At 42.6% G+C, this 19,636-nt stretch overlaps 1 protein-coding gene across 7 annotated transcripts in view; it reads right to left on the bottom strand.

The window, feature by feature from the left end:
- Nucleotides 1–19,636, bottom strand: part of LOC119647112 (potassium voltage-gated channel subfamily KQT member 2) — a 1,176,525-nt gene that overhangs the window by 157,910 nt on the left and 998,979 nt on the right. For all 7 annotated transcript variants that reach the window (XM_038047893.1, XM_038047892.1, XM_038047894.1 and 4 more), the window contains 2 exons: nucleotides 17,086–17,168; nucleotides 16,736–16,911 (listed from right to left, as the gene is read on the bottom strand). In XM_038047893.1, coding sequence (XP_037903821.1) covers nucleotides 16,736–16,911; nucleotides 17,086–17,168 — 259 coding nt within the window. The remainder of the gene's footprint in view (nucleotides 1–16,735; nucleotides 16,912–17,085; nucleotides 17,169–19,636) is intronic.

Genomic DNA, 19,636 nt, shown 5'->3' with positions numbered 1-19,636 from the left:
AACGACTAGTTCGACCATGAATGTAAGCTACCAACAGAACGGAAAATGCTGTATACTGGGCAATGCAGCAATCTCAAAGAATGCGGACCCGCGCAGAAACTGATCGCGAATTTCATCGAGCGGAAAGGCAACTTAACAGACAAGAAAAGGGCAGAACTAACAGGCCCGCGAACTGCACCAGGTGCGGGAGAAGACACAAAGAAAGAAATCTTATTTCCGGTTGTATGGGCATATTGGAAGGATAACTTGAAGATTTTTGTGAATCAGAATATAGGCGAGTTGGTCCCGCCAAGTGGCGGCTATGGACAAATGCTGCCACAAACATGGAAGAAATATTCCGTGCAGTTCAACGACTTAAGGATCATAAGTCCCCAAGGGCCGATTGAATTTTAATCAACCTCGCTAAATATGGAGGCGGCAAACTACATCAAACCGATTATCAACTTATGTTCGTCGAAAGTTCGATATCCCTAGTGTAACAGGAATGGAGTTATCATATCTATAAGATATACCTCCCTACCTACCTACACCGAATATTTACTGTGGCACTGGCCCATACCAAAGAGGCTTCACTTGAGGGACCTTACGTACGGTCAGATTTTCCTCTGCATTAAAAAATTCACATCATCAATTCCACTATTGCTTATCGGCTTTAAGGGCACTTGTGAAAGCATCGCCATGGTAGACCTATGTAAGTTCATGAAGGAATTCGGTATCGTTAGAAAATTAATAATACTGACTAGCCTGACCCTGCTCAATGTGCGAGACCAGATAGAACCAGCGGCAACACCCTAGAGACTTTCCGCAATCAACGACGATCTAAAACAAAGGCGTTCCCTACCAAGTGTCCTCTCTAGCATGGCCTTGAAAAAAGTTATTCCTTATGCTGAGTCAGGTGCCAAAGGCACTAAGTGCTATAAGTTTATTCAACTACTGACGGAACGCTGACGATATTGACATGATAGGATGAAAATCTGGAAGTGCATAAACTGCTTCCAGATAGAACACGTGGTTCGAGATCTTGCGAGGCACGCTAATGAAGGCAAGACGAAATATATTGTGGTAAATTCAGTACCGAAAGCGAAGATAACAACAATATCCAATAGCATTAGTCAATAAAGAAAGGAGAGTGAACATTTGAACTCGTTTAAAATTCCTCCTATTCCTATTCCTAAAATTGCAACCGATAAAAACCGGATGTTGCTTTGCTCGAACCGTAGGTCGAGACTCTAATTAGGTAAAGCAATAACCTTCCCGCTTTGTTCCTTCTTGGCGGCATTAAAGAGGAGATTTTTCCGAAAGATGTTTGACCTTCAACGTAAGGATTTCCATCTTCGTAGCCCATATAACGGTGGAATTTATGAGCGATACCACGATCATCTGGATTACAATAAACTCACTATTCAGTTCGGAAAACCTATAAAGCAAAAGAAGACGTGGTAGATCCTGCTTCACATGTGGCGATGGAGTAGGCCAGGAAATAGACAGCTATTAGGAAGACCTCAGCGTAAAACCGGTTTGTGTATGGTTCCGTATTACGGCATAGACCGGACACCAATTTGTGCGCCGTTTATGATGACAACAAAAACCTAGCGCTGTAATGTTTATAAGAACTAACAATTAACCAACAAGATTGAGGTTGGAGGAGGGCAACGAAAGTAAAACGCTTCTGGTTTTCCAAAATTGGAGGATGTCCCATGAGAAAAGTGGATATAAAGATTTCGGTAGTCCAGGGAGAAGAGCATTTTGAGCCTGGGATGTCGAATACTTTTTTTTTTGGCCCCCTACATGAGGATGGACGATTCCGTAGCCTGCACAATGACGAAATCTATGAGCGATACCATGACCGTCCGGTTGTGGATAAAATCCGGCTCAATAGGTTACGGTGGGCGGGTCACTTAATCCGTATGGATGAAGATGATCCCACCCGGAAAGTCTATAAGGGCAATATCTATGGTAGGAAAAGAAGACGAGGCAGACCCTGCCTAAGATGGAGCGATGGCGTGGGCCAGGACGCCAGACAGCTTTTAGGGATATCGAATTGGTGGACCTCAGCGCAAAATCGGGAGTCTGGAGTTCCTTATTAAGGCAGGCCTAGACCGGATACCGGTTGTTGCGCCGTTGATGATGATGATGATGATAGACCCGCCACGCTTGAGTTGTTTCATAATTCATAAGGAACAAATACAACATGTACCAACTGATTAGAAATATGTTCAGGGATATTCGGGGTCCAAATAACAGCGTCAGGATCGGAAAAAGTCGCGGAAAAAGTCGCGAAAAAAGCAATCGTCATACAGGCGACACAAGTGACACTTTTTCAAATCGGAGAGATAAATCAAAAAGAGGAGCGGAAAAAGATCAAATAATTCCTTGTAGCCTTGCAGGACGCAAAGCCCGAATAAAATAAAGTTACGGAAGCAATGACGCCGGATTATATGACATCAATGAAGTTAAGTGCCAAAAAGGAATCGCGGAAGGGTGGATTAAAGTCGCTGCAATGATAAAAGAGAAATGTAAAGGAGAATGACGGGGTATCACCAAACGGGTAGATATTTAATCAAATGCCCCACGCCATATGCCTCAGACATATTGCACGTGAGGACGCTACCATGTGATTACTGAAAGAAAAGTGTAGTTTCGTCAGTGTAGAAAAAGGGCGATCCAATGGGAAGCCAAGGAAACGTCGAGAGGACTCAGTGGACCCAAATTGCAGACCGATGCAAAGATTTTCCAACTGGAGAACATGGTCTTAGAATCGAGGTAATTGTAAGTGATGCATCCGAGAGACCAACGCTGTAGCGCCATCGAAGAAAAAGAAAAGAAATCTCCAACGACATACACCGATTGGTCAAACCTAATCCGTTTCCAGAAAGGAGACTTAGTGCTGGAGCTAAAGAAGTTTTCCAGTAAGCCGACTTAAAAGTTCTTCCGAAAGGTGAAAAAGTCGTTGGGAAGTTCGGGCTCAAGGGCGGTTAATTTTCATAAGATGTAAAGATATTGATGAAGTTACAAATAGGGAGGACATCTGTCAAGCCCCGGACAAATAATTTGAAAATCAGGGCGATTCAGGAGGGTGTACGGAGAGATGTAGAGGGGACCGCAAAAGTGTAAACCATCGTCGAAAATATGACAAATACCAGCGGAAAATGAAAAGCAACGTGTGGAGGTTTGCCGATGAATGGGGGATAATAAAATACCCAGGGGGTTTCCAGTAGAGCTTTTATACTCACAGCTAAGCCCAGACTCAGGTGGTCTATCAGTGTGTTTGAGTTATGCATGGTAGAAGGAGTTATTCTCGTTTGTGTTCATAGAATAGAAGGATTACGTATCAAGACGACAACTTAAGCTTTGCCAAATCCACTTCATGATCGACGCTGTAGACGTGGTAGTGAAGCTAGTTCGCAACGCGGTATCTTCCAACAAATGTTACGCTGTGGTGGCATTGGACCGCAACGACACTTTGGTGATTCTCTTTTAAAGAAAGTGATGTACAATGGAATCCTTGTGATTTCCGTTCCGAAAGGCGCTACGATAATTGGTTTTGCCAGCATTTGTCTGTGGTTGCCATCCCGAAACAACCAGAAGATATTGTACGTTAATGAGAATATCAGTTCCATAAAAACTTGGCTGGAAACTAGGTTGAACTTGACTTAGCGGAAGTTTTCTTGACCATCAGCTGTACAACAGGAATCCGATTAATATTCATTTTGCTGGCTACACTATCACTTCAAAATTGAATACCTAGAGTTAGTGATTGACGGCATGATGAATTTCAATTTCAAGTCGCAAATGCAGGCGTATCGCTGGCCTGGTTGTTAGCCAACATTGGAAGCCCAATATATAGCCACACATCACTCGTAACCGAGGGGGTTTGCTCTACTATATTATAAACGTCACCGGTTTGGAAGGAGGACTAAGTGTGTGAGAACAATCAAAGGTGGGTGGGTGGGGACCTATCGCTTAGTAACGCTACCAACTCCAGGCGAGACGGTGTGTGTTATTACAGAAATGGTCGAAATAGCATTGCTGATAAGTACGTGAAAAGGAGAATGAATATACTTGAAAAGAGTACAAAGTACCGAAAGCCAACCAACCACTGTATGAAAAATCCATTTCAGTTCAGCTCATGTTGGCAGTCGCTATTAGCTTTTCATAAATTCATTAGCTTAGAAATGAAATGAATTTCAACGTGTTTCATCAAACTATTCTTTTGACTTTGTGGCGGTCCTACACCACGTGAAGTCTAGGAAAGTTCCAAATTGCGATGTAGGCATTCGTATATAACTAATTATTAACTACCAATGTTGAGACCAACCAGGAAGCAGGGAACAACTTGAGTTTCAAACATTACATACCAGACCCCACACTGCCTTGAAATTCTGTATTCAAACTTCCGAAAACTAACTTACTGTTCAATAAGTTCCTGCTTGACTTATCAGGATTTAAATTAATGGTAGTTTAACTGAAGGTGTTTCATATCCATTCAGGCTAAACGTCTAACAGCACCCAAGAGTCAACATTCCATTACCACAAAGACACTTTCCGATTCGAATGCACCAAAAGTTTATAGTTCCGGAGAATAAATTGCTGCAGTAGAAGTGAATTAATTACATCGTTTTCGAAAATGGGTGACTGGAGGAGAGAACGAGGAACTTCTTGCTTTTTTGTGTGTATTATTCGGAATAGTGAGGTCCTTATTCAAGGTAAATTTATCATGAGTAGAGGTGAGAAGGACCTGCGAATAAGAGACGATTTTTTTAATCGCGAATCGAGTCAATATTCAAGGAGTTGCATCACATCGATGGTAGAGTCGGCAATGAGTTGACCCTGAAACTGAAAGTTGCTTTGCGTGATCAACAGTGAGAATAGAAGCACGAATATATGTCGAATTTGGGTGGCTGTAGAACCCTAGCAATTTCAACGCCATGCTGATATTGACATGGCTGGAAAATTCTCAACAGAGTTTGGCCAAATACATTGTGTTCTCAGGGGAAAGTGTGCTCTTAATAAAATGCCGTTGCAATTGAAGCTAATGCATCTAAGCCATCATCTACCGCAGTTTCAAGCACTTAGGCTTCATATATTAAGGCCATTGTATAATACTATCTCTGAAATGTATACTGTCTTGCAAGTCTGGAGACACCCCTTAGACTTAACGTAGACCAATGACATTCGCTACATGCAATGTCATTTACAGTTCCAGCTTCCTCACAAAATTTTGCCTCAGTAAGTATCAATATTCCTACGGAAATTACGTGTGACAGGTAGATGCGCGATACACAGGCGGGTATATTTCCAGATAGACAGTGAACTTAAGGTTCCTTTTTCAACAAAACTTTAAAAAGAGAGGTAAACCTTTATTTCTGAAGTGTAATGTCGTCTAGATTGCAACTTTAGTCAAGGAACCAAGGCCTTTTCTAGTGACACTTGTGGGAAGGGAGTTTCACCACAAATAGTTTAGCTAGCATTAGCTAGCATTAGCTAGCTGTTAGTCTCTCCGGAATGTCTCCCCTGCGTAGAACACTCCAGGTATTTTCCTTGTTCACGCTACTTGAAGTCTTCCAAAGCTCAAGAGCAGGCGAGCGAAAGAGGTCTAAATTCCGTACACTGCTCCACAATGATCGAAATATGATCAGCACCAAAGAATACCCGGCGAAAAACAGCCTGCTTTTTGTCTATTAAGTCGATGACTTTTTTGATGCATTCCTGGATTCCTTCAAAATGGGAAGTATATCCTCTTCGGCAACTTAACGATCATTACCTTCTCCCACTCTGCATAGATTGCTGAGCAGTTTGATAGGGCTTTACTCTACTTGAGTGTGTTGATGGAAAAGATGTTATAATTTCGCTTTCTTTTGGACCAACAGTTCGTGTCCACGTCACGATAGTTCTCCATATCACTCACAATGGGGGAGAAGTTCACCGGGTTTTATACAATGTAGAATCATGGTGAAATGCTCCTTTCACTTGTTTCGCTGCTCATCGTAGTAAATGAGAATTTTATGGTCAGAGTCCCGCACAGGGCCATTGAGACGACCACATGTAAGTTCTTTCGTATAAGGTGTTGAAACCATTGTTATTTACAGCAGCCTCTGCTTCCCTAACTAATAAAATTATATAGTTCCTTTTATCATCATATGTTATACACTTCACTATACCTTTCCATAACGTATTCGAGAGAGAACACATCTTTAAGCATGGCAATGTCACCTTTCGGTTGTTCGGTTGTAATGATCCTCCACCTTGCTCTTAAAATCTCGTTAAATTAAGCAGCGAGGATGTTGTCAAAAATTGACTTCCAGAGGAAGCTATCAGCAAAAGGCCACCATTCGCATCTACTACCACTAGGCTTCCCAGAATACAAAGTCATAGCGTCCTAAGAGGGAGAGGAGTACTTTTCAGAGTGTCAGCTCATTTCATTTTTTTACAGCCTATTCCGCCCAAATTATCGCTCAAGTTGGAGGGCTCTCAATACCATTGCCGAAACCAATCGATAGCCGAATGTTATAGCTGTGAGGTCAGCCCCTATTAGCGGCGTTGTTTCGAAATTTGCAGCTAGCTTGTTTTTAAATTTTTTTCCTCTTTACCAGTTTTCAATGTCTTGTGCAAAACAAAATCTTACTAATATCGGTTTATTGATTGCTGTCAGCTTATCTGTCTGTCACACACACGGTGGGAACTATGAACGCTCACATATACATTGAGTTACATCGTTCTACGTGGAGGGGGCGGGGGTCTCCGTACATGCTGATTTTTTCCGAATATACTCATGCGGGGTGTCAAATGAAAGGTCTTGATCCTTCAAATAGTTTTATATAAGAAATCTACAAAACCTTTAATACCTGAAGCGTCCAGCTTTCGGTTTCCCTACTTGTTTGTGAGACGCAGGGAATACATTGAGAGAACTCTGAGATCACAGTTCATTGGGCTAGGTACAGCTTAGCTCGCTTATTTTTAAAGGATTATGAGCCAACAGTTCAAATGAGCCCTGTAATGAGATAGTGAACAGAATTCACAATTCCGTGACGAAGCGATGCACAGCGTCACAGCCAGTAAGTTAGCGGTTCGACTAATGATATTTACGATGGATTTCTCGTCTACGATCATGAGTAGGTAAATAGGTTGAAGGAGCACTCTTCCACGGTTTTAAATTCATCCTTCATCCACAGAAACAATAGTGTTATCTCTAATAAAAGGAGGGATACTTGTGGATTGTTCGGGGTATTTCGGACCAGTAACAGCGTCCTCTTCAAAACTACGTAATTAAATCACCTCGGATAGACAATGATTTACATCGCCATGAAATTCCCTGGATGAAGTGGCGTTCAACAGCAGACATTCTTTCCGATCGACGCATCAACAAAAGTGTCAAATCCAAAATTGACCACATGGTGTTGCCTTCAGTTGCCATATAAATGGCGTGTGTTATTTGACAAGGGATAGTCGGAACACAAAAAAAAAAGTCAGAAAACACTTAAGCGGCAGCTGGAAAACTTAGGCAGGAAGCGCAGCAAATCAGAGAGAAGCAAGGAAAACATTTCCCAAGAGAAAGCTGAACAGGTTGCATGTGCGGCAATCAGTAGTCGAATATTGGATAAAAATGATCGAAACGAAGTAGCAGGACAAGGTGCAGGAAGTTTGAAAAGAAGTTTATATCATCAAGGAATGGATCAGAGAGCCATGGTGCATATTATGCAGTAGGGAAGAAAAGAAGGCGACTAACCTGTACGGCAAATATCTGCTGTATTGAGTAATCCATATCGATTGATAAAGTTGATACAAATCAGTTTCAACCATTGCGATGCTATTCAGGATCTGTTTTAGAAGATACACATTGGATGATAATTTGCGGAATGACAGTTTATTGTATATATATGGCAAACAAGTCATACGAAAAATCATGGTTCGGACGCCTCACACTCTTGTCACTGCTAGACCCATTCCTGTTGCAGAGCGGCAGCGCCTACTATTCACTATACCTCAGCCTGCCGTACAGTGGGCCAAGGGAGCAATTCCGAAAAAGTCTCCGATGCTCCGATCGCACGTATTCAACGGGACATTATTCGCAGACTCCTCTGCTGATCGCGTATTGCAACCCAAAAGTCAACCCTTTAATATCGTTCCCGTTGTTTGCTGAAACTCTCCCACTTATGCCAGCGGTCTGAGTTAAAGGTAACCTCCCCACCAAAACAGCCACTTCCATGGTGGAGGTACTGGAGTACATAACAAGCAATGTTGGCTCACCTTCACAATTACCTTTTGTCAGACTAACAAAAGACTAGTGATAGCTTCTTTTAAAGTCCCTTATACGAACGAATGTGATGCACTCGGCAATTCTTCCTTCTGACGCAGAACCCTCACGTTCAAATTTCAAAAGTGTACGTAAATCTGTTAAGCTCAACTTATACAAAGTCATTTTTCACGGTCTCAATTGAGCCATACTGTCTATCAACTGGGATCGCATATCTCACTCGACTTGTGATCAAGCCCTTGGCACGTTTTATAATCTCATGTCAGATCTCCTCTCCTGTAATGTCTATCCTTCTTTTCCTATTTATCTTCGTTCTTATCCAACCTGGTTCACAGTGGAGATCTTTAATGACATCCGCCTGAAACAGGCATTGCGGGAGAAGTTTCGGCCGTCGACTATGCTCATTTCAAAGCTAAGCACTCCACTGTGAAGTCGATGATTTAAAGAGCGCATAAGAGATACTTGTTGTGCGTCGAGGTCACCCTTGCCCGTCCAGTCCAGTATCCAGTCTTTTCCTTCTTCCATCAATTTATATGACTCCACAGCCAACTCCCGATAACAATCCTGCGACCTTCCCTGCTTTTATTTTTCTTCCTTATTTACTCCCTCAACCACTGCCTCCTCTACGCCTCTTCTAGATGCAGACTGCTCTAAATCTCTCGCCTCTCCTTTCGTCACGCCTTCCTTAGTTGAATTCCACATTAGCAATATTGACCTCTATGTCGGACCTGGTCCTAAAGGGCTTCTTAACATCTTCCTTGTTAACAGCAATTTCCCTCCTTTCTTCTTCTTCCAGTGTTCTCCAAGGCTCTATAGTTGATCCCCCTACTGTTGCTGACTTTTATCAATGATCTCCGCTCCATCTCCATCTATCCATGTTTACTGTATGCTGACGACCTTAAATTATTTGTCTCCGTTTCATCTTCACTGGAGTGTATTCCCATACAGTCCAACCTTGATACCTTAATATGTCTCGAGGAGTGGTGGGGGACCGCCCAGAGTAGGTACAATCTATATCACTGCGGACTGTGCAAGGACTACAGACATGTTCTTTTAATGGTGGAGGGTCGTTAGGTTACAGTCTTTACGGTCCATCCCTCCTTAACTTGTGTATTTAATCAGAGAGGTGAAGGTAGAATGTGTTAGGTTGTCAAACTCCATCGGCGGGGTAAGCTTCTGGAAGTGAATTTTTACGAAAGTCACTATTCGCTCAATTTTTGCCGTTAGCCCCACTGTTCATGCTGGTTATGATAAATATTGAAATTATAAGAAGAGCCTTTTGAGTTTGACGTATTGTTGCACTTTCTAGCATTTGGATTCCAGTTTGTCAGAATATCCTGAATATGTTTGCGTATCGCAGGATTTACGTTAGAGGACGTGATGTTATCCGCCGCAACTGGAGTACATCAGTATCAAAAGTCTGATGTTAGATGCGTCCTCATCAAGTGGATGGGGTCCCAGCTTCTCATCTATTGAAGTCGGACCGGACCAAACTATGACGGACTTACGCCGGTTATAATTTGCAGTCCTGTTTTGTTTTGCGAAAGTATAAAAGAAGAGCGTTAAAATTTGCAAACCGCTTCGGTCATTCTGTTCCCATGGGCACGTGTGATGAGTTGCCTCTGCACAGGACGAAACCGTAAGTGGTTTTTGTCCCTGATTTTTTAACTTTGGGTGCTAAGCTCCCAGGGCAGATGTGTGGCAGCGTCTGATGAGTTGCCTCTGAGAAATTTGATGCGTCTAGCAGCATTTAAGTTCAGCGATTTGTTCGTACGGAAAGCTCCTTCCTAGTGTTTGACAGCAGCATTAGTCAGTGCTACCGACACTCCAGTTGCTGCTTCCGGTCCCGGCATGGGAGAAATTGAACACTCTCCTCTCCATTCGAGATTTACCCTAGGTACCTAATTACTGGGTCATAGACACACAGTAATTATGTACCCCGATATCTAGACTAATGAGCGATTTTTGAAGGGATAAAAAATGAGCAGCTTTTGAATCCCCGCAAAGATCGCTGCCTTTGCAGCCTTCACAATTCCTGTGTTTTTATCTTAAAGAGAATTCTTATCTCAAATGGTTCTCAGATATTTCACTTCTACGGGGACTTGAAGAGTTATTCGCGTTGACAATTTCTCCTATCTAGGGTCGAAAATCACAACCGATAACAACTACGATGATGAAATCCGCGCACGGTTGTTGTCAGCCAATAGAGCCTATTTCAGCTTACAAAGACTGTTCCGCTTGAAACGTCTCACCATAGGGTCAAATCTCTTACTGTACAAGACTATGATCTTGCCAGTCCTCATGTATTCCTCGGAAACTTGGGTTCTTAGCAAGAAAAATTGCGAACTCTTGGCCGCGTTCGAGAGAAGAATCCTCCGAAGAATTTTTGGCCCCCTACATGAGGATGGACGATTCCGTAGCCTACACAATGACGAAATCTATGAGCCATACCATGACCGTCCGGTTGTGGATAAAATCCGGCTCAATAGGTTACGGTGGGCGGGTCACTTAATCCGTATGGATGAAGATGATCCCACCCGGAAAGTCTATAAGGGCAATATCTATGGTAGAAAAAGAAGACGAGGCAGACCCTGCCTAAGATGGAGCGATGGCGTGGGCCAGGACGCCAGACAGCTTTTAGGGATATCGAATTGGTGGACCTCGGCGCAAAACCGGGATGTCTGGAGTTCCTTTTTAAGGCAGGCCTAGACCGGATACCGGTTGTTGCGCCGTTGATGATGATGATGAAGAGTTATTCCCCTTTCAAATTGTATATTTTTATAAATCCTTCTGAAGTCAATATGTAACAAAAGCCATTTCAGCCATATAAACTTGGGCGTCTGTAGGCACATTCTGCATATAGCAGTACCGTAAGTCAATACATTCCGCAGAAATAGCGGAAGTACATCTTCTTACGGGCAGCCTTTGGTTGCTTTTGTTGCGGGGTAACAGTCAACACCTACTTCAGTATACAAGAATCAATTAGCAGGGCATAGATCCACTTAATTATAGAAACATCGACACCATCCTCTTTGGCGGCAACACAGAGTTTTTGGATAAGCATACAATCATTGGCCTCTCTAATCTTCACAATCACCCTCATCACGTCCTCTACTTTCAGAGTTACATGCTCTACCTTGGAAACCAAGGAATGAAGAGCGGCAACTTTTTGAATTTATGAATAGTTAGTAGTTACTGACATCGTTCGTTCTGTTTTCTTTCGTTTTTTCTGTAGATGTTAAACCCTACCTTCCGATAGCCATCCCATCCTACCCAAGAATTGTGGAGCCACTTTTTGTGAAGATTGTTAAGATCTGCCAAAGTGCAGCTTACGTCGTGCGTCTTGACCACGGCAAGGACAGATTCACGTAGAGATCTTACCCAAAATGGCGGGATTCTTCTGAGTTCTGATGTCAGTGGAGGACAAAAAGAATCATATGGTAGGTACACAGAGGCACCTATCACGCTTCTTCTCTGATCATTAACGTGGTATTTACTTTTCATCTTGCGGATCTTTTGTCGTGGAAGATCCTAGCTTTCTTCACTGATTTTGTTAAACCGAACTAATGACTCTTGTACCAGAAGGATATAAGAGAAACTTTACCAGGCTTAGTGCCAGTAGATGGAAAGAGGTTTCGGCATGCTACACAGGTCTCACCGGGGTTATCAGGTAGTCTTTCGACTTGCGTCACCTTTTTGTTTTCGATTTGTCAGTCTTCTTCCGCAGTGCCTTCCGCTGATGATGGCTCAAAGCCTTGCCAGGTTCACAGTATCCGGCTCGCGTACCGGAATTAGACCAATCGCATTCACATCACCAGTTTTCCACCCCTTTACATTTCCTGCTGGATGCGGATGGGAAGGTACTGACAGCAAAAATTTTGCCGGTAATTTCCTTTCATTTGTGCCCGGAGTTTCCTTATGTCATGATTCCCTTTTTCATTTTCTGGGAAATTTAGGCAATAGAGACATCGACAGATTGACTATAGTCAGTTTTCCAGTTTCACCCACAATGGGAGCTACTGCATTATTTTTTCTGGAAAATGGAAATGGAGTGCATTTACTCCAAGGATTTATCCGTGGTGGAACAAGAATCGGGTGAGGCCTTCAAAATCCGTGTCTTAGCCGCGGCTAGCTTGCTCAAAGTAGCCAGTGGATTCGAAGTATATGACTTCTTACCACTTGCACAGTAAAAACCCTTAGCTACTATATTCATGTTTTGGATGCTCTTAGTATAGTAGGGCACTACTACACAATATCCTACCAGGACGCGGTTGTGGTTACACTTCCGGTATCACTTAGAAATGAGTTGAGTGACAGCAAGGAAATTATGATTCAACAAAATACTTTACTCGGTATGATGGTTGTTGGACATGTTTGCATTATTTCTGCTTGGACGGGTTGCAGTATTTTTTTTATTTAACCCCACTATGTTAATTAATTTGTAAATTATTTTCATTTAAAAATTAATTTTATTTAAAACAGAATTGTATCGTCAATTTAATTCATCATCACGCAACAAAAAATTTTGTGACCCGACACTGGAGAAGGGAACAATTTGTTCCCGAAATATCGATAATGTCGAATAAAAAATTACTACTAGCCACGGAAACGGTGTTGAGTTTTAATTGCTACAATGCATTGATTAATAAACTCTCCTTTTTTCAAAAACGGTCAGCTGTAACCTAGGGGTTTCAGTCAGAGAACTCGAGGCAAGGCTACTCGGCTGCGGCTTTTGGCGCTCGAGGACTTTATAAAGCTCCCTGTACAGTGGCTGTAGCGGCTTCTGGAGGGCATCAGTCTTCACGAGAACGTGGGTACAGACTTTGAGTTCCCTAAGGGTGTTGATCACCGCTGCGTGTGACAAGATGGCAAAGGGGGCTTTAATTTGGGAATGGTCTCTCGTAGTAGACACAACAATCCGATCTATCCAATATCTCTCTCCTGTCGAGGACTATATCACCGTGGGGTCGCAGATTCTCTTTGTACACCAGCTACGTAGAGCTGGTAGCAAACTCTTCGCGGACGGCCGTACGGAGGCCAAGCCAAATGAAAGGTAAGACCTGCAACCACCACGCGTCATAATGGCTGCTTTAGCGCCCCACCCCATGGACTGCGAATGGTATGCTGTTGTTCGCTGACGTTTCAATCCCAAGTGCTTTCCGAGTTCCGAAGAGTAGATTTAAATTGTATTACCTGGTCTGTGATGATTGCTGCGGGAACAGTAAAGCGCGGAAATCACTCTCGACAGAGGGCCACATAACTGTGCTATTATGTCCTTCAGACGTATTGCCTCAGGCTACCGCGTGAAGCAATGATCAATGATCATGTGGCAATACTTGTAGCCATGCGAGTCTCGCAAACGGCCTATAATGTCGAAGTGTATAGTAACGAACGGCCTTATCGACTTTGGAAATACATCTACTTCCTTTCTAGCATGCTTAGTGACTTTACGCTTTTGGCATGCTTTGCACTCTCCGGCCCAAGGATCCACGTCTTTGTTCCAGGACGGCCAGGCGGGCACCGAGCAAAACACTTCCATACGAAAATGGCCGGAATATGTTGCCTACGTTCCTTTTCAGAAACCACACAGTTTAACTACGGTAAGCCGCAACTTAGACTTGTATTTGGAGTCCAACTGCAGACCCTGCAGAACTGCGTCATCCTACTGAGCCGCTGCGATTGCCAAAAAATCGACTGCGGCTGGGATGTTGATCGAGGAGACTTGAAACAAAGTGTCAGTGACTAAGTTGCCTTTACCGGAGATCTGTTGAATGTTCGATGTGAACTGGCTGGTGTAGGCTAAGTGTTTGGTACTTAGATACGCCGATAGTAATTCACGATTATAGGCGCGTATGGGATTCAACTGTTTAGAGAAGAGACCCAACAGTTGTGAGCTTTGATTCACTCTTTTGTGAAGAGAAGCGCCAACTACGGTGTTTGAGGCATCAACGAACACGGCTAGAGGCATATCTTGTTGAGGGAATACCAAAAGTGTAGCGTTAACCAGTTGCTGTTTGGTGGTTTGAAACGCGTGGACGGTTTCTGGAGAACATAGAACTTCCTGCGATTCTTTGGATTCAGGACCAGACAGAAAAGCGTTAAACAATCTCTTGTAGTGAACCGCTTTGTGCAGGAAACGACGGTAGAAGTTTACTATGCCTAAGAACCTTCTAAGTTCTTTGGTCGTCTTTGACAGCAGAAAGCTTGTAATCGCTTGCATCTTGTCTGGGTCGATGATGGAGTAGCCTAGAAATTTCAACTGCTGAAGAAATTTACATTTGTCAACTTTGTGAATTGGGCCACTTTCAAGGAATCATTGGAAAATGCGCTCGAGATGTCTTAAATGCTGAGAATTTTTAGAATATGTGAGAGAGAGAGCGAGAGAGTAGATGAATCGCTCGAAGTTTGGTGCCGCATTGCACAGGCCATTGCAAGTCATCCCTGTGAAGTCGAAGATTTGATGGTAAACCTTGGCGAGATCCAAGATCGAGAAAACACCACGCAAAAATGAGTTAAGTGGGGTGCCGGTCCGAAGTCGTCTGAGCATTCAGTCGTCTATAATCGCCACAAGGTCTCCATTCGCCATTGGGCTTGGGGACCACATGGAGTGGGTTTGACCAACTGTTTTTGTGAGGTGTGCATGTACTCTGCCTAAGTAGCTGCTCAAACCTTTTCCGAGTAACAGCGAGCATCTGGGGCGGTAGAGGACGCATCTTCCAGGAGATTAAGGAATCAGTAGTATTGATGTGGTGCTGAATTTCATGTTTAACTGGCTGAGAGAGACTACATTCGGTAGAAATGTTGCGATATTTTCGGAGGCAAGGTCCTCAAAAATGATAGAAAGAGTGTTGTCTTTCGAGCAGGTTGAAATTTAAGGTTGTGGATTATGCTGCATATCTACCAGTAACCCACAGTGATACAGGAAGTCGGTACCTAATATGGGGACGTTGATGTTAACCAACATGAAACACCAGGGAAAAGCCCTACGCAAGACAAGATTCACGTTTACCCGCCTGTAACATTAAGTGGCGATGGGCTTGGAATTTGGTGCCGCTAATTACAGCTGCTGAGGAAGTAGTTTATTGGATCTGGATACGGGAAGGGCTGAGACTTCTGCGCCTGTATTTATAAAACAACTGGGCCTACTGAGGGGGTCGTACACTATAAGGCGCCCGTGCACCTCGTGTATCTTATCCGCTCTCGCAGCCAACACCGCTCGTGGTCAGCCGCGCTATTTTCAATCGATAGAGTGAGATTTAAGATTTTGAATCAAGCGAAAAGCTTGGATGCTTTCTTATGCAGTTATATTTATTAATATAGATAGCCTTATCTTTTATTCTTTTCATAAAAGATAATGTAAGGTACCCTCTCCGCAAATGATTATAAGAATAGAAAAATTTGGTGCAAATCTTAATGTTTTTAAAGAAATTTTTTGTTTCTTATCTAGCCTACGAGTAGGGAAGAAAAGAACGACATAAATTCGGAGGTGTGCCTGTAAGAGAGGGAGAGAGAGAGAGTTTCGCAGAATTGTGAATTTTGTTTGTTAGGAAGATAAGATATAATTATCTTAAATGGATCGACCTGCGACCTATTCATTTAGTTATATGAAGGAGGAAGGTAAATAGGACTATTGGCATAGACTCGTACTGATTCATTTATGCACGCTACGACCATTCAAAGTAGTTCCTTGGGTTTAGGAAAACCAAAGAATTCTGTTGGTTTACTCGAAAGTTTACATCAGAAGAAAACTTCCTAAACTGCTCCTAAAACTGGGAACATCAATTTAATTCGAGACATTACAAACTTCCTTCGTTAACTTAGTACAAGGAAACAGTATCAATTTACGCTAGACGGACACAATTTAAAATATCCTGCAAGATTTCAAAGGTAACTTGAAACTGTTTACAGTGAAAAACCAACTTCCATTAAGACCGTCTCAGGTTGCGGGAAGGCATGGTCAGGCGAAATTTTGTAGGTGGCAAGCAGAGTTTTATGATCGATAAGCACATGTATGTCTTTGACTTATTTATTCTTGCTTTACGAAAACGCCTAAAACAGAGAAATGTATTGAGAGGTATGCGTGGCCCAATTTCTTGCCTGGAGGAATTTGTATTTTTAGTAATTCTGATATTGATGAAAATGAGAGGAACTTTGAATTTGTTTTTCTTTCCGAGTGAATATTTATGTAGGAAAGGTAAGCTTTCTCCTGTTGCCAGGTAGCTCTTTACAGCATTAATATTTTTAATTATATCATCCTTAAGCAAGCATGCCACAGCTAACAGAATAACTCCTAAAACGAAGGGAAGAAAAAATTCCCGAAAGGAAAGAAAATTTAGCCTTTCGATTTACAACTAATTATGAGATTACAATGAATCTGTAATTTGGGATAAATTCGTGAAAATTGTACTCTTGTGCTCCAGTTTATTAGGTTAATTAATTTAGAAATTTATAATATTTCATTTTAGTTAACTTGGTACTTACTTGTCTGTGAGCATATACTACGCTGCCTAATAATTTCCATGTTCCGCCACGTCGATCCATTCGAACCATTCTTAAAATTTGAAAAAATCTAAGGCCACGCAATGCGCTGGTTGCGAACACCTGTCCAGAAGTGCCCATACCTAATACTACTAAGGATGCTACTATTGTTACTACATCTGTGGAATAAAACCGAAGAAGGCAGTTACTATCTTTTAAGATTATACAATTTTGAGAAGGATTATCTTTTAACGCAATGATTTAGAAGGAAAAACAAGGAAGCTCAAGGACATTAGGACTAGAATTGCAAAGAGCAGATATTCTGCAACCAATATGAATCGAAATGCACTTACCTATTATGCAGAACGGTCGTTTTAAAAATTTTAACCGTCCCACAGCTCCTTGGTACCGCGACCGGCATCCCGACGACCATAGTCTGTAACGAACCAAAACAAACAGGACTTGTAATTCGATAGCATTCAAAGCACTTTTCATAGTCGTACCAAATCTATCTAAGCACACAAAACTCTTAAATATCACAAACAGGATCTTATCACCAGAAAATCACTCAATCACGGCTAGTCATCTACCACGTGCTTTTCGCACAGCACAGCACAAAAACAAAAGGCAGGTACTCATCCGCGTGCTTCAACTTCAAATGAACCAGGAAGGAATCGTGGCCAAGAGTCCTGCGAGAGTTGAGCCACCACGGTACCCATCACCGGCATTCGAGTGTGCACTAACTGCTCAACTAAGAATTATAAGGATGTGCCTCGGCTTCATTCCGTTCGCTTGTATTATTGCTAGTGTGCTGCCAAGCTCCCACATTCGGTCGGAATCTTGCAGACTTGAGAATGGGATGCTTCTTTGGCCAGGTATAATTCCATTGTAAGGATATGGAAACCAAGCCAGTCCTACTATGATGCAGAAATCGCACTTGTTGTTTTTGGTACATGAACTATCAAGCAACCACGGAAGAAAAAAAAATCGATTTTGGTAGCTGCGCTGCGCTCTGTTGAATTCAATCCCTTTTTTTGGACCGTGCAGAGGAGAGTATATCTTTCGTTACATTTCCGACTGGTGGTAAGTCAGCGAACGGTGCTACAGTGGATGCAATTTTCACGGAAATAAAAATAAAGTGTCTACTTTTTCGGGGATGCGTTGAAAAATTCAACATGGCTGAAGATGGAATGTGAACAGTTTGTAAATGTAAAAGAAATTGGAATTGCAAATTTGTTGGGCTTCCTTCCTTTTGATGTTACTGTAATGGTTTTATGAGATTAAAAATCAATTTTTCAGTTTTTACGGAAAATGTAATCAATTTGAGATCATTCCTGTTTCTGTGGTGATGTTTTCCTTGAATAAGGAATCAACCATTTTTTAATGACTGAAATCTTGAACCATTCCTTTCAATTTTTAATTTTGTATCTAATTGATAGGAGCAAATCTTCTGAAGTCAGTTTCTATTCTTCAAGTCGAAGTTCAAACAGGCTATATATGTAGATCGTCATCGTCTCTGAAAAGATATTGTGTCTTTAAAGGAATCACTAGTCTAATGATTCTAAGAAAAATTTAGTTTGGTACAGGATAGACTGTTGTGGAATACAGCCTTTTGGGAGCCACCCTATTATATCACTCTCTGGGATTGACATGTGGTTCCCCAGGAGTCAAGCCTCTCGATTACCAAGACCGTTCGTGGGTGGTGACGGCCACACCCTGTACGAGATTACTCTACTATGAACGAAATGCTACGCATCTACACCGAGGAGTCGAAAAACACCTCCCCCCAATACAGAGTGTTATGCAGACTGTGCCTATTGCATAGTTTGAAGTCGTGTCTAACTTACTGTATTCGAAGGGAGCCTCATTGATACCTCACCGTGCTACGGTGGGGTATGGCACGGCGGAACTCCTAACCTTCATAGTTGAGCACAAAAATAAAACCAGATACCGAGACCCCGTACCGTACTTAAGCTGGCCCATTAGGAAAAGACAAATCTTCGCAACATTGAGAGCCAGGTGACTACACCTAAGAAGGGAAAAGTTGGGAGGTCACGCAGTGGAGTCAAAGCCAACATTAGTCTACAACGAAGACCCCAGCCAACAAAGGTCCCCACTCGAAAAGCAGAGACTAGCAAGGGTACGTCTGAAGTCAGGATATCAGATCAGGAGACAGACCTTAGTGGTGTAGATGTTAAATGGTGTCAATGCACTATCTGAAGGACGGCCTAAACCAGAACAGGCCCTTAAGAGGGCTCAGGACAGAACTAAGATTTCAGTATCAGAGCCAAGAAAGCGGGGAGCAGCGAAAATCAAGAGGGGAATGCTTTCAAGAAACCTAAATCCGAGCCTAAGAAAGACGGCGTTGAGGGATGAATGTAGGAGACCCACAGTTAGCTATGCTAATCCGGTAAAGAGCATTTGGCCCGGAAAGTCTATAAGGGCAATATCTATGGTAGAAAAAGAAGACGAGGCAAACCCTGCTTAAGATGGAGTGATGGTGTAGGTCAGGACAACAGACAGCTTTTAGGGATATCGAGTTGATGGACCTCGGCGCAAAACCGGGGTGTCTGGAGTTCCTTATTAAGGCAGGCCTAGACCGGATACCGGTTGTTCTGCCCTTGATGATGATACTGACAAAAGTATTTACCCGTCAGGAACAAAAAATAATTGAGGAGCTCATCGTCACGGATATATGATGGATGGAATAAGGAGCTTGTGTTTACCGGAATAAGTTGTCGAATAGATTTTATGTTTGTAGACTGCGCGACGGAAGGCACGGCGGGCTGGCTTAGGACTATAGTTCATAATCTGCCGGGATGGAAGGTACGGAACTATTTTTAACTGTAGACCTCGTAGGTGTCCACGTCTCACTGGAAGTCGAGGGAAGAACTCGAGAGGCAA

Source organism: Hermetia illucens, chromosome 1, assembly GCF_905115235.1.
Source record: "Hermetia illucens chromosome 1, iHerIll2.2.curated.20191125, whole genome shotgun sequence".
NCBI lineage: Eukaryota > Metazoa > Arthropoda > Insecta > Diptera > Stratiomyidae > Hermetia > Hermetia illucens.
This window is presented reverse-complemented; position numbering and strand designations above follow the sequence as displayed.